This window comes from Python bivittatus, unplaced genomic scaffold (genome assembly GCF_059951505.1).
Source record: "Python bivittatus isolate LINGU-HERP-01145 unplaced genomic scaffold, Pbiv_v1 ctg000700_np1212, whole genome shotgun sequence".
Taxonomy (NCBI): Eukaryota; Metazoa; Chordata; class Lepidosauria; order Squamata; family Pythonidae; genus Python; species Python bivittatus.
In genome coordinates this window covers 51875622-51890182 of record NW_028277098.1, presented here as the reverse complement: position 1 = coordinate 51890182, position 14561 = coordinate 51875622, and the positions used below count along the sequence as shown (strand labels likewise).

Here is a 14561-nt window from a genome sequence, read left to right as displayed (position 1 = left end):
CATGATGTAACATGCCAGACCTCCTGATTAAAATAATGCCAGTATGACTCAAAAAGGAGGCATGTAAACATGAGACTTAGTAAACATTTTTTGCACAGAATTCTCTTTTTCTAGACTGATTTACTACTTCTTAGTAGGATGAATGTTGATGTCCCCACTATCCATCAACTTTGAAAGCAAGAGGTAATACTGAAGTTGAGGCTGTGACCCTACTAGTTGTCTGTTCCTTGTTTCAGTGCGGCGAGTGTCCCCTCGATTTTCAATCCCTCCAAGCAACCATGAGGTGATGCCTGGAGGGAGTGTGAACCTCACATGTGTAGCAGTGGGGTCTCCGATGCCCTATGTGAAGTGGATTGTTGGAGATGTGGAATTGACAAAAGAAGATGACATGCCAATGGGCAGGAATGTTCTAGAATTGATCAATATTACACAATCAGCCAACTATACATGCGAAGCCATGTCCTCACTTGGCGTAATCCATGCAACAGCACAAATTACTGTCAAAGGTAAGAAGTTCTAGATTACTGCCCAAAGTAAAAGAAATGTCCTTTATTGCACTTCACAGGGCCAAATAGAAGTTATGGCATAGATGTATCTGGGTATGGCTATCTTTTCCTAGATCATATTCGGATTTTACATACTTATTTTTTTCTTGGGGGACTGGCCAAACAATGCTATATAATCCCCTGTGAACTATGGGATTAAGAACAAATTCTGTCCCAGACACAAGTAACATTGGACATTTAGCTCTTTTCATTTAGTATCTGGTAATTTTTTTTACTGCACAAAACAGATACCAAAACATCAGAATAGAGAACAAATCTCAAAAAAAACAAAAAACAAAACCTGAGAGATGTTTTCTATATTACTTTCTCTGATGTAATTCTTCTCTTATTTGGACCTATATGTTGATTTATTTATCTGTAGTCCTGCTATTAAATCAATATATAAAAGAATCCCAGAACACAATATTGGCCTAAGATTTTCCTCTCTGGTAGTACAAGAAGAGTTTGACTTTTCCTGCTAATACTTGGAGTTATCATAACCCAGGATGCTGTAATATCCCATCACCCAAATGCACTTCCCACAGATTTCTGCATCCCGTAACAGTGTTTTGTAATAGTGGTACAGTGCAAGTACTGTTGTCTTGTGAATTGGCCCTGAACAAAAGTTCCTGAAGCGTACCCCAGCTGAAGAACCATTTTTTCTTTGAAAGCCTGACTTGGATTCTTGTTTAAATTATGGTTATTTAACCAGCTACTAACAAACTCTGTGAACACATCTAATAACATGATTGCTATGTTTACCCTTTCATTAAAAAACACTTCAAGTAATATATGGTTGGGTGTAATATAAAATGTATGTTCCAGTGAAATTACTTCTGCCTTTAAAGAAGAATGTTAAGATTTTGAACCTCATTTATATTTTGTGCATTGCAGTGTTTGCACTAATAGCATGATTTTTTTCTCATTTTCAGCTCTGCCGAAGCCCCCAACAGAGCCATTAGTGACTGAAACAACAGCCACCAGTGTCACTCTCACCTGGGACTCAGGGAATGCAGACCCGATCTCCTACTATGTCATCCAATATAAGCCCAAATCTTTGGAGGGGACGTTCCAAGAAGTGGATGGTGTGGCCACCACCCGCTATAGTATTGGTGGCCTAAGCCCTTTCTCAGAATATGAGTTCCGCATTATTGCTGTAAACAACATTGGAAGGAGTCTCCCTAGTGAACTGGTTGAGGCGCGGACAGGAGAACAAGCTCCATCAAGCCCACCCCTTAAAGTGCAAGCACGGATGCTGAGTGCTAGCACTATGCTGGTCCAGTGGGAACAACCTGAAGAACCTAATGGATTGATTCGAGGCTACCGGGTGTACTATACCACTGATCCCCATCTACCACTCAGCATGTGGCAAAAGCACAATACTGATGACAGTCACCTCACCACTGTGGGCAGTTTGATAACTGAGACTACATATAGTATCCGTGTCTTGGCTTTCACCTCAGTAGGAGATGGCCCCCCTTCTGATGTTATTCAAGTCAAGACCCAGCAGGGTGGTAGGTATTTTTGGTATAAGTGAGCTTTCCCCAGTCTGATTCCCCCCTCAGGTGTATTGAGGTTGTATGTCCCAGAATTCTCAGAGTTGCAGTCCCAACACTTTTAGGGAGGAATAGATTGGGAAAAGCTTGTGTTAAAACTGTCCCCTCTGTGTCCTGCTCTGCCCTAATTCTCCCAAGGACCATGCATCTGAGGCAAAGAGCATGATTGTGGTATGGTCCAGACCCAGGCAATGTCCATTGAGGAGCAAGTTTATGCTTCTTAATTAGGACCGAGGAAAATGCGACCCTTTTCAGATTATAAATACTATTGTTTTATCACCCCTGTATGTTTGTCAAGAATGGACATCTGCTTAGCTAATAAGTTTAATAAAAACTGTTAAAATTGGAATCTAAAAGAAAGGGAATGTACTGAACAGAGTTGATGAAAATGCTGTTAAGTTATGCAGTAATGATAGGACTAGCATCTTGAAAACTTCCTAAAGCTTCTCAGATCCCCCTCCACTGATTCTTATTTCATTGGTCCCTAGTTCCAGCCCAACCAGCAGACTTCCAGGCTGAGGCAGAGTCAGATACCCGGATCATGCTGACTTGGCTGCCAGCCTCTCAAGAACGCATCACCAAGTACGAGCTGGTTTACTGGGAGGGAACAGATGGGATGCAGGTGAGAATCACAGTAGGTGACCGCTATACTGTAATTTCCTATGGAAATAGGAGAGATCTTTCTATAGTACCAGTTAGACTCTTGTCCAAATATAAGTATGTGCAGCAGATAGTTGTTGAAAATAGCTTCTGAAAAAACAAGGGGTCATATAATTGTGAACCTTCATATATATTTCTGTGTGTGAGGGAGAATCAAGAACTCCTGCAATCACTTGGATTCTTGACCATGAGGAATAATTATTGAAAGCATCCCCATTGTTATGAATGTTTAGATGAAGCTTCAGAGGTTGTCCATCTAGTCCTTATGATGTTAAGCTATGGTTTAGAAGTGAAAACTAGCCACAGCTTGTCTCATATATAGGCTGTTTCACATTAACAAATGTTTTGGGGCCTTCGGTGTCTGAAAGTTTTTTTATTTGTCAGTAAACTAATACCTAAAATAATGGCTTTAAGAGTTATTTGGGATGATACTAGACCAAAGCTCTGTGTTCTCTGTACCTTAAAAATTACTGGTATTCTATAGTACTGGATTTTGTGGTATGAATTATACAAATAAAAACAAATCTGCATATGCCTGTTAGTTTCTTCTGCTGATAATGGGACAGTAGGGTGCTGAAGCCCATCTGATATGTTCACTAGAAGTCCCTATCAAGTCCCTCTCTGACTTTGAATTTTCAGTAGGCTTAACTCATGTCTTTCATAACTTTTCTTCAGAATCCTACACATTAACAGTTAAAGGTAATGAGATACTGGTTGCTGAATTTTGTGGCCAACGTTAACTTCTGTGACTTTTCTATGCTTGTATGAAATCATAGGATGCACGGTACTACCCAAGACGTCTTTCTGGACACTACATCCAAGAGATTAGTGCAGAATGCATTGGGTTCCTATTACACTTACATATATGGAGACAGACAGACAGATAGGGAGTTATTGTATAAGTTTCTATATTATGATTGCACAAACACTGATTTAAAAGCTACTCAACATACAGCTATAACAGAATGCTGGGGGGAAATCCATTCTTTTTGTTTGTAGAGAGCCTTCCTGACATTTTTACACTGACATGTTGCAGAATGTTATAGTTGCATTACAAATAGATATTTTGTTCTGAAGAGTACAAGGCTGTGCACTGTTGGCTTCCTCAATGTGAGGATCATGATTTGGCTACGAATATGCAAATTCAGTAACTTCGGTTTAGCATTGTATAATAACTTGATTATTCTGTAAGTATTGATGGCCAAGCAGTTTAAGAATGAAAAAGCATTAAAAGTTATGGCTTTCTTTACTTCCTCTCCAAATAAAAAGAAAATGATTCTTATCTTTTCCAGCATAAGGTAGAATTTGACCAGACTTCATCTTATGCAGTCGAAGGGCTCAAGCCAGACACACTCTACAGGTTTCAACTAGGAGCCCGCTCTGAGCAGGGACTAGGAGTCTGTACTCCAATTTTGGAAGCCCGGACAGCACAGTCCAGTAAGTTTCTCTGTTTGGCTATGGGAATGTAAGCAAAGGGAAATGCTGTTGCCAGTGTGAGAGGTAATGGGGGGATTAGAACTCCTGTCTAGAGAAATGAGGAGTGACAAGCCAGTTATGGTTCTGAAGCAAGGCCCATTTGGCCAGGGTAAGTCTTGTTTATCTTTCAGATCATACTTTCCTTTCAACATGTAGACTCACAGATGTACAGGGGAAAGCAAATAGACGGGATTTATTCTCTGTCTCTCTGTGAGTTTTACTGGTACATCCTCTCCCACCCTCCATTCAGTTGTAAACAAGTTTAGATATCCAGTCTCTGCACCTTGTGCATGTATATCCCTGCTCTGCATGTGCTCATAACCCTGTGAGAAACACCTTTGCTCACATTTTCCCATACTTCCCAGAATATCCAGCTATCTATGTGCCATACACATTACGTTACTGCTGTTGCAAACCTCTGTGAATTAGCTTGGAAAAGGGCATCTCCAGTCTCTATAAGTAGAGAGAATCATTAATACATTCTGCATGGAATGTATGCTGAGTGAAGTAGTGTGGTGTACCATGTTGCAGGTACATAGCATACAGCACTAGGCAACAGTAACATTAATCAGAAAGCCAGATAAAAAGGTGACCCACAGTGGATTGCTTTTCATTCTCTTCTCAGCCCATGTGCCAGTGAAGTATAAGCCCAGTGTCCACTTATTGGCAGCTCAGAATGTGGCACGTAAGCAGATTAAAGTTATCAAAGAGCTGTGAGATAAGCTTGTTTTCACTGGTGATTTGAGGGCTTGCTTTTATGAAAACATTCAGGGTGGAAGAGAGACATTTCTTATGGCATCTGTAAAGAATTTAGTGACTACATGGGGCAAGTAGTGGTGGCAGTAACAGCAGAGCTTTCTGTTTGGAGCCAGTGCATTCCCAAATAGAACCAGCCTAGGGAGGAACTGGTCCACTTGTGACTGAAATTACTTTTCATTTTCCATTAACATATTATTCATAAGGACTCCAGCAGCCCTGTTTGTGTAATCTTAGTGCCAAAATGATGCCCAAATGTAGGTGTTGTAAATATTAGATAATAGCAGAACACACTGAATGGGGATACTTATAGAACTGGAAGCAATTACTGAAGAAGGACGTGAATTGATAAGTAACAATTAGTACTTCCTCAGTCATTGTACATAAAAGAAAAGAACAGACAGACCTTAGAAACAAAGAGCAATACACCTGTGAATTGTGCTGGATGTGAATTGTGGTGGAAGGCTGTGTGTAACTGAGCAATATACTATGCCTATACAGTTAGAGCCCAATATTTTGGCTTGGTAAGCACATTTGGCATTTTGAAAGTACAATATTGCTATCACAAAAATATATAATGGGGTAGTCCATTCTTCAAATAGCTGCTGTGATTGGTCCAGCTTTATCAAATTTATTTATTCACAGAAATAAATTAAAATATACAGCCACTCCTTTGAACCCACAACCTCTCCTATTTAGGATCCACTTCCCCCCACTCACCCATACTCTCCCATAATAGCCCATTCTAGCCCATACCATCCTTTTGGACCATTCATTTCCTCCCTCCTGGAATAACTCCAGATAACTCATTCTCTCCCTTACATAACATATGTATTTAAAAAACACAGATGCATATTTACAAACAGATCTTCCTTACTCTATCATCTCAGTGTTGCCTTACAGTCTTTCTTACTGTCTGTAGACTCCTGACATTGTTTTTCTATCATATTAAAATATCATCCTTATCCTGGTCCTGGTGGTCTCCTGAACCCTTCCCTAGATCCTTCATAGTCCTCTTTTGGTTGCCTTACTAGACATGGCAGAGAGATTCATCTCTTTCTTCAGGACTACTAGGGTCAACATCAAAATGAAGCACTGTCTGCTATTTACTGCCATCTTTACTTCCTGTTTCTTCCTGTTTACTACTGTTTCTGAGTTTATGTTGGGCACAGAAACATTATAGGGGATAAAAGGTGATTAGGTGTCTCAAGACTTTCATTTTAAAACACTTCCATCCACTTACAAATTAAAATACATCCAGAACCAACAGCACACTTCACAGATGCAGAAAGAAGTGTGTGAGTGATTCCCAGAGGAGCCATTTTTATTTGTAATTTCTTTGCTTCTTTTATTTATTTTTGTGATAGCACTATCATACCCTTAAAATGCCAAATGTGCTTACCAAGCCAAAATATTGGGCTCTAACTACATAGTTTATGTTTACTTGTTTTATTTTATTTATTTGTTATTTGTTTACTTGTTATTTTATTTAATTGTTGTATGCCACCCAGAGTCACTTTCTGTGAGATGGGCGGATGAAGAGAGAGAGAGAGACAGAGACAGAGAGATAAAAAATTTTGCCTACCCCATAATAAAGGAGGATAATCCTGATACTGTATTATAAGCAGTTGTGGATCCCAGTCTATCACCAAAGATTGCATGTAGTTGGCATTGAAGATATAGAAAGAGGGAAGAAGTCCCTGAACTTGTTGATATTAGTTTTTCAGGATAATGCTTCACATATCTGTTCAAAGCTGCAGTCCCAGGCTTGTATGTCCACACTACAGAGACCACTGCAAAATTCAGAAATCTCATGCTGAAAATCAGTGACAAGAATTTTCACCAGTTGTGGTTTTTGCATAATGGTGCACATTACTTCACACACATACACATACCAGATGCTTAAGCCAGTGGCCCATTCACCACTGTAAAGCACTCACTAGAGAGCATCCTTTAGAATGGAAAACTGGTAGGGGAAGTAGATGTTTTATTCTTCTCCAAATAGCTGATTTTCCTAATCCATGGGGTTCAATATTATAAACAAAGATTTTGAATAATTAAACTATCAGGAATCTGGCAGGAGAAAAGCAGTGGAATATGATGGGAAGAGTTACACACTTGGAACTAGGCTGTCATTTTGAGGAACTGGTATTCCAAGGCTCTTTGCCAACTTTAGATCAAGCCTGGCTCAAATGGAAAGCTAAAAGAAAATATCTAGAACTTTGTAAAGTTATATCTAAATTTTATGAGAGAAAGATCTTGACAAACATGTTCTCATCAATCTGTATGTTGTTATGCTGCCCCTACACAAAGTGGTACCACTTCTAGCATACTGTTTGGGAATGATCTGTTCATCCAATCCTAAATAAACATTGGAATTAGATTACTAAAGGCCTAGTATTCATCATGTCAGCATGAACTGCAGGCCTTTGTATATTTCAGGGACAACTTAACCTAAGCATTGCAAATGTCATCGTGTTGCCTGTATGAATACTTGTGAATGTCATGACATTGACTGTGCAGAATATGTAGGTGCATGTTGGTATATATTTTTATCTCATGCAGTTTTTTTGTGCTTCCATTGTTGAATTTTATTTTAACCTCTTCTGATGTTAATTTGCTGTTTGTGTATTGGCACTTTCACAGATGAGATTCTTACCCAGCCATTAGCTATCAGCAGTCAAAAATAATGTTGTGCCTCACTTGGTTCAGTTATAGTACTTTGTTAAACATCTTTCATTTCTCCTTTTTCTAATTGCCAAGAGTTTTGTCAAGTAATATCAGGCAAAAATTGTCTCAGTGAAGCCCACTGTCCAAAATATCTGTTTACGAGTCAATTGTGGAAGGAACCGCTTAGCTATCTCTACTCAGGGAACCTGTTTACTACCTGTTTCAAGCACCTCATGTTTCTTTCTCCTTGACTTTGACTTTCACTATCTTGGCTTTCTTCCTTTACTAGCCAAATTTCTAGTCCATTTGAGCTTGCAAGCCTGTTTTATCATTTTAAAATAATTTTATTTAGCATACAGAACAAAAGGGAAATATCATAACTTGGAATCCCAGGATATCAAACATCACACAAAACAACCTGTTGTGAACAGAGATAATAAAATGAATAATTGTCCCATTTTACAGTGGAAAGATACTTATAGCAGAGAGTATCATTTGATCACATCCATGATTGTGGAGGATTCTTCCTACTTTCTTTTTTCTGTTGTATAAACAATAAGTAGTAGTGATGTACCTGCTTCAGAATAATTAGGAAAAAGTGCTTCCAACCTTGCACAGGCACAGCACTTCTTGGCTATTCATTATAGGGGCACAACTTTTTTCAGGCTTCCATGCAAGCCTGAACAAAAGATGGCATTGCTTTAAGGAGCATACTCTTTAAAGTGAATGTAATTCTTAAAGCAATGGCACCCTTGTTTAGGTTAAATGGAAGCCTTAAAAATCAGTTAATTTTAATGTAGAGCAAAGAAGTGCTATACTTCTGTGGGACCTAAAGCACTTCTCCCCAATTATTTTTGAAGCATACACAACTCTAATAGGTAATACATATGTTCCAGAAAGCATGGGATATATCTGCATTTCTTTTTCATCTAATGAAACAGAATTATCATGGTAGCATAGGTCTAGTGACAGGATTCCATGTTTTTTTGCAGGGTTTGACAATTTTTTTCTGGCACCCACCAATAAATAATTAATTAATTAATTAGGAACAATGCATCTCTATTGGAATCAGTACACAGGCCAAGCTGTAAATTCAGCTTTGACTGATCTTCAGGGTTTTAAAACAAAAAGAAAAAGAAAAAAACTCAATTTGTTCTTGTTTCTAGAAAGTTTCTACTTTCTGGATATTCCTACCATATCCACACTTACGTGCCAGTATCATTACACCTCACTGGTAAACTGGTGAGGTTATATTCTAGATAGCAGGCATTTTAAGAGGACTGAGGTATCGGCAATAAATCAATTTGATGGAGATGCACTTTGATGTTTCAAACACTGATGTTAGAGATTTTGTCTCCATATTGCTTCCCATAGTTTCTCAGTTTTCTGTATATCTACATCTTTTTCTCAAATTCCTTTTATCTTGAGCCTCAGATATAATGGTGTATTATAGTGTATTCAATAAAGCTATGATGTTAATCAGTTTTTGATTATAATTAATACTAGAAGTTCAAAGGAGGTGAGTTTTTATTTATTTATATTTCAAATTTAGTCACTGCCCATCTCACTCAAAGAGTTTCATAATCCTGCTCTCTGATCATTAAAATTGGCATAACCTCCCATGACTTGGGCAAAATCTGCACTATAAAATGGCATCTAAACCAATCTGCCTGTTGTGGTGGGTCTTTCTTCCTTTACTAGCCAAATTTCTAGTCCATTTGAGCTTGCAAGCCTGTTTTATCATTTTAAAATAATGATACATGCCCACACACTGCTTGATCTTTTAATATAAATAATATATAATTTTGGCCTCTTTGTGAGATTCCTAAGAGAATCACTTACTATGATCACTTACTATATTATCTTAATTACTTTTTTACAGTTGCAATACCTTTAAAATTCTCTAGTGGACCCAACATGACCAGTTAATAAACAAGCAATCAATCAGCTTTACAAGGATTTCCATAATCTGACCTGGTTGAGTAGGGAGTGGTTGTATAGCACCTGCCTTTATGTCTAGCTCCTATTTCACACTTGTTACATTTAGAAAGAACAGTCTGACAATTGAGAAATTATTTCAGATAGTTGACATTAAGTAGACAATAGCATTTGTGGTAAAAGTTTTAAAATGTCTTTATTTCTTGAAATGTTTTCTTCTTAGTTTGACTTCCTGATGTAGCTTAGCCATTCTTCCATGAGATCCAATTTCTTCTTTTTTTCCAATTCTCTGAGCCCTTCCCCAGATCTATTTTTTTTATGCCATATTAAAATAAGGTTTCACATATTGTTCAGTAATGTTTGTTAATGTTGTGACTGATCAGAAGTTTTACACTCCAGTGAGTTTGTTGTTTGAAAATATTCCGTTGTCAGTTCTTTGAAGAATTGCTTAAATTCTTCTGCCATTTCTTTCATATTACGTTGATGGTATCCATCTCTCCTTTTGCTACTTTTGCTTAAATGCCATTCATATATCTTTAGCATCCTCAGATAACTCTGAGCTTGATGTTGGTCCTTGCAATCCAAAGTATAGCTTTGAGTTTTCACATAATTCTTATGCATTTCCTAATAACTTTTCTGCTTTTCCTCCAGTAGAATATATCAAACAAATCTGTTTTGTGGGTTGTTCGTTTACTTTTGTTCTGCTTACCAAATGAAAGTGGTGTTTCAGGTTTCCATCACTACTTGGTGATATTTCCATCCTGCAAATCATGTTCTTATCTCTTTTTTCATGGTCTTTATCATTTCTATTTCTGTTCCTACTCAGGAACTTCAAAGCTGTGGAGCTAGATATCAAATTCAGTAGACCTTATATTCCAGGATTATGTACTAACTAGTTTAAGCAAAATTATCCAGGCAAACTACTGCCCAAATATCACTCCTCAGAAAGGATATCACTAAATTATTTAAAAGTGATGCAATACTATTCTTAGTTGGTTTGTTATCTTTTTCAAATCTCAGGTTCTTGTTGATTTCTACTCTCCTATTCTCTTCTAAGTATAAGCTAAGTCCTGTGATTTCTAATTTTATTTTCTCTACATGGCACACTTACACTATAGTAAGCACAACTGGTTTTTTACATCCTGTGCATGGTATACGTTGTCTTTCTTGGACCCAATTCCTGTGCATATATTTTTTAAATAACAAAAAATGCAGACTTTGTTCTACATTAGGAGAATCTTTGTTGGCTGGGTAATATCTCACTGTACATGATACGTTTTGCTGAACCATTTCCCTACATCTTCCCACTTCATTTATTTATACCTAGCCCCTTCTGCCCCACCCCAAGAGGTCGCATGTGTAAGCATCAGCTCTACCACCATCCGGGTAAGTTGGGTACCACCACCAGCTCAGAGCCGCAATGGAATCATCACGCAATATTCCATCGCGTACCAGGCAGTGGAAGGAGAGGACAGCACCAAGCATGTGGTTGAGGGCATTGGACATGAGCACTCCAGCTGGGAGATCAACAACTTGGAGAAATGGACAGAGTACAAAGTTTGGGTGAGGGCTCACACAGATGTTGGTCCTGGACCAGAGAGCATCCCTGTCTCAGTTCGCACTGATGAAGACGGTAGGTTCTGATGTATGATCAAAGGTAACAGGGACTCTGTTGATTGGTACAGGTTTGTTTCTTAGGAATGAACTGTGGACCTTACTGTACAATATACAAACAACTGTGTGCACAGTTTTTAAAAAGTAGGGCAGCTCCTTTGTAGTCTGTTTAGATTAGAATATGAAGCCTGAGATAAATCAATAAGTAATATGGGTCTCTTGCATGTGGGGTTCATAGATAAGTCCTGATGGGCAGACTGCTGCTGCCTGTACAGATCTGCTTCTTTTCTGTATCTCCTGAGTAACTCTCTGTCAGGGATACACTGAAAGAAAACATTGCATCGCATTTCATTAGCTAGACTGGTCGGTTAGGTCGTCTCAACTTAAGTCTCGTCTCCAGAAATTGATAGTACTCAGAGTGACTGGCACTTCTTATGTTACATTCTGCCGCAAAAGACCAGAGAGGCCATAGGCAGACAAAGGAGGAAGAGAGCCACTCTTAAACTGAGAGCAGGCATTCTTTGGTTTTACTGTATTATTCTTTGCATTGCTGCGATTCTGGGAAGTGATGCATAGCCGTGTTCACGGACTGCTTCCCAGGAAAGGAAGTACGTCTGCATGTTCTGCTGCTTGATTTGTTTCCTTTAGTTCTCATTTAGCAAAGCCTCAGCTAGAGGAAAGCTATGACCCTAGAAATGTCTCAGCAAACTTGAAACAATAGTCTGAGGGCTGCATAGTTGGCTATTCCAAGTAGGTTCTGTCAGGAGTGATTCTGAAAGCTTCCAACACGCTGATGTTTCATAGATTGCAGGTAAGGTGGGGTGAAATCCTTTTTGTATCTTGAGATATATTTGGTAGTTAATACATACTTTTTGCAATTGGAGTGACTTGTACTAACCCAGCATAAGTCAATCCCCAGGTAGTTGCCACTAGCATAAGGCTCTGTAGGTAAGATTCACGAAAACTGGGCCTTGCAGAGCTGTCACAAGCAATATCCAAGGCATAACTGACTCTAATAAGAAAAGGGGTCAATTAGTTAAAACGCTGTTTTTATATTTACTTTCCACTTGCTTTTTGGAAAGCCTGAAGAACATACCTTGTTCCCCATTCTGTCCTGCTCCTTTCCTTTACCAAATCATTATTTCCCTCAATGCTCCATTTCCAGTAACTATCTACAGTTAGGAGTGAGATCTGTGAAAAATAATCTGTTGCCTAAGGCTGAGCACCTGCCGGACAGCCATATCTTTTTGTGGAATAATTCTTGCAGATTTCACCCAGTTCTCAGTCTCCAATTAACCTCCTATTGTACTGACAATTGGAGCACTGTGTGCTTTTGGGTGCCATGGATTGCTTCTGCAGAAGCAGAATATTGTTCTGGCCTTCCAAGCTAATGCTGAGTAGCCGTGTGGCAAGGAGACTCTCTAAAATGAACACATTTCCCTATTTATATGCAGAAGCAAAGCTTCTTTGAGAGAGCATTCCTCCATCCCCTCCCTTTATGCTCTTTTTTATTTGCATTGATATTTTTGTCTCTCAGTGTGAGAACCCAGAATAATAAGAATGTGATTTTTCCAAATGGTAAATAGGTTATGTACTGACTTATGAGAAAGTGCTTCCTTGTAAGAAAATTGAGATTTTTCAGGCAACTGCCATTTTTCACTTTTTATTAAAAAGCACTCCATAACCTGAAAGCACAAGCAGGAACCTCAATCTTCAGAACTGCCTCTTGCTGTAGGCAGTGGAGCAACTGACCTTAAGACATTGTTCTAAAGGTCTCTTTCTTCTTAATAAATCTTTCCTATTCTCTGCTCACTCCTTAATGCATACATATAGAGGTGGGAACCCTTAGAGGTCTGAGGAAAGCTTTGCATCTTCTTGTAATAAGAGGATAGTCTAGGCCATTGAAGATGTTGTAAATATGTGCCATTCACTCTTCTGTTAATCTCTGGAATATGACAAGTCTACATATATGAACATGATTGTATAGAAATACTTGTTCCAGAGAAAACTATTTGGAGAGTGGGAATTAGAGAAAGCAATTCCTTTAAGCCATTAAAGTACCACTGTTAGATGCAGTATGATGATTTTTCTCTGACTGAGTTTTCTCATGTACATTGCAGTGCCTAGTGCTCCCCCACGGAAAGTGGAGGTAGAGTCAGTGAACTCAACAGCAATTCGTGTTTCCTGGAAGTCACCCATCTCCAACAAACAGCATGGCCAAATCCGAGGTTACCAAGTCACCTATGTAAAGATGGAGAACAATGAGCCAGTTGGACCACATGTCATCAAAGATGTCATGGTAGCAGAGTCCCAGGTATAGCCCACTGTGAATGAATGTGCATACTTATTTGCAGAAATACCTATATGTCAGGGACTTTTTGGCTCACAAGACTAGTTAAAATTCTAACACAGATGGGAAATCTATGGTCCCAGATGTTGCTGAACTCTTAGATCCCCTCTGAGTTAATCAGCAGAGTTAATTGGTCATGGATAATGGAAGTTATAGTCCAAATACATCTAGAGGACCACAGATTCTTTACATTTACTCTAAATAAATACATTTAGAGTTTAGGGCCAACTGCACAGTATGTGGTATACAATGCCATGTAACTCGAGATTGCCAGTATAAACTCAAATAATGGAATTCAAGTAACAAATAAGAGGTTAGGATTAATCTAAGGAAATTAATTTGTTGGAATAAGTTTAAGGAAAATACAGCTAAATGGGCTTTTTGAATAACACATCCAAAAGGTTAAGTGTTATTAAATGTTGCTAATTTTGCTAAAAATGGACTAAATGAGTTTTAGAATTGCCTTCTAACTGTTAATTAAGTTATCCTAAATGAAAGTCTGGGATTCTTCAGTAGTATGCTGGAAACAAATTTATGCTTTACTGGTGGTTCTCCATTTTACTACAAGTGTTAATAAGGTTTTGTTATATTTGATTGACATGACTTGTCAAATCAGAGAACTTTCTGAGATGAAAGCAAAAGGAAAAAGGTTGGTTAGAATAAAATTGTTTTTGTGAAATCGAAGACCCTTCCTAATATAATCCAGCACTCCAGGGAGCAGGGTAACATAAGCATTGCATATTATCTTTTTGGAACTGAGTATCTTGTCAGGACTTGCTTAGTGTAAGTACTATACTCATAGTGTCACTGAAATGAAGAAGAAACAAAGTCTTAGTTTTGAACTATTTGTTGTAATTTTTTTATCTACTAAAACAGAATATCTCTTGGGTACTGGGGGGTGCAGGAGGGAGGATTCATATTGAAAAAAATGTGTAGTTCCTGGGGCTTCTACAGTTGCAAGCTAGGGGTGATCAGTTGTAAGCTAGATTTTTTAAT

General features: G+C 38.4%; 1 protein-coding gene across 6 annotated transcripts in view; it reads left to right on the top strand.

Annotated features, from left to right (window-relative positions):
- Positions 1–14561, top strand: part of PTPRF (protein tyrosine phosphatase receptor type F) — a 513056-nt gene that overhangs the window by 426073 nt on the left and 72422 nt on the right. For all 6 annotated transcript variants that reach the window (XM_088153593.1, XM_088153590.1, XM_088153592.1 and 3 more), the window contains 6 exons: positions 237–506; positions 1478–2059; positions 2590–2723; positions 4054–4198; positions 10929–11234; positions 13336–13529. In XM_088153593.1, the coding sequence (XP_088009719.1) occupies positions 237–506; positions 1478–2059; positions 2590–2723; positions 4054–4198; positions 10929–11234; positions 13336–13529 (1631 nt within the window). The remainder of the gene's footprint in view (positions 1–236; positions 507–1477; positions 2060–2589; positions 2724–4053; positions 4199–10928; positions 11235–13335; positions 13530–14561) is intronic.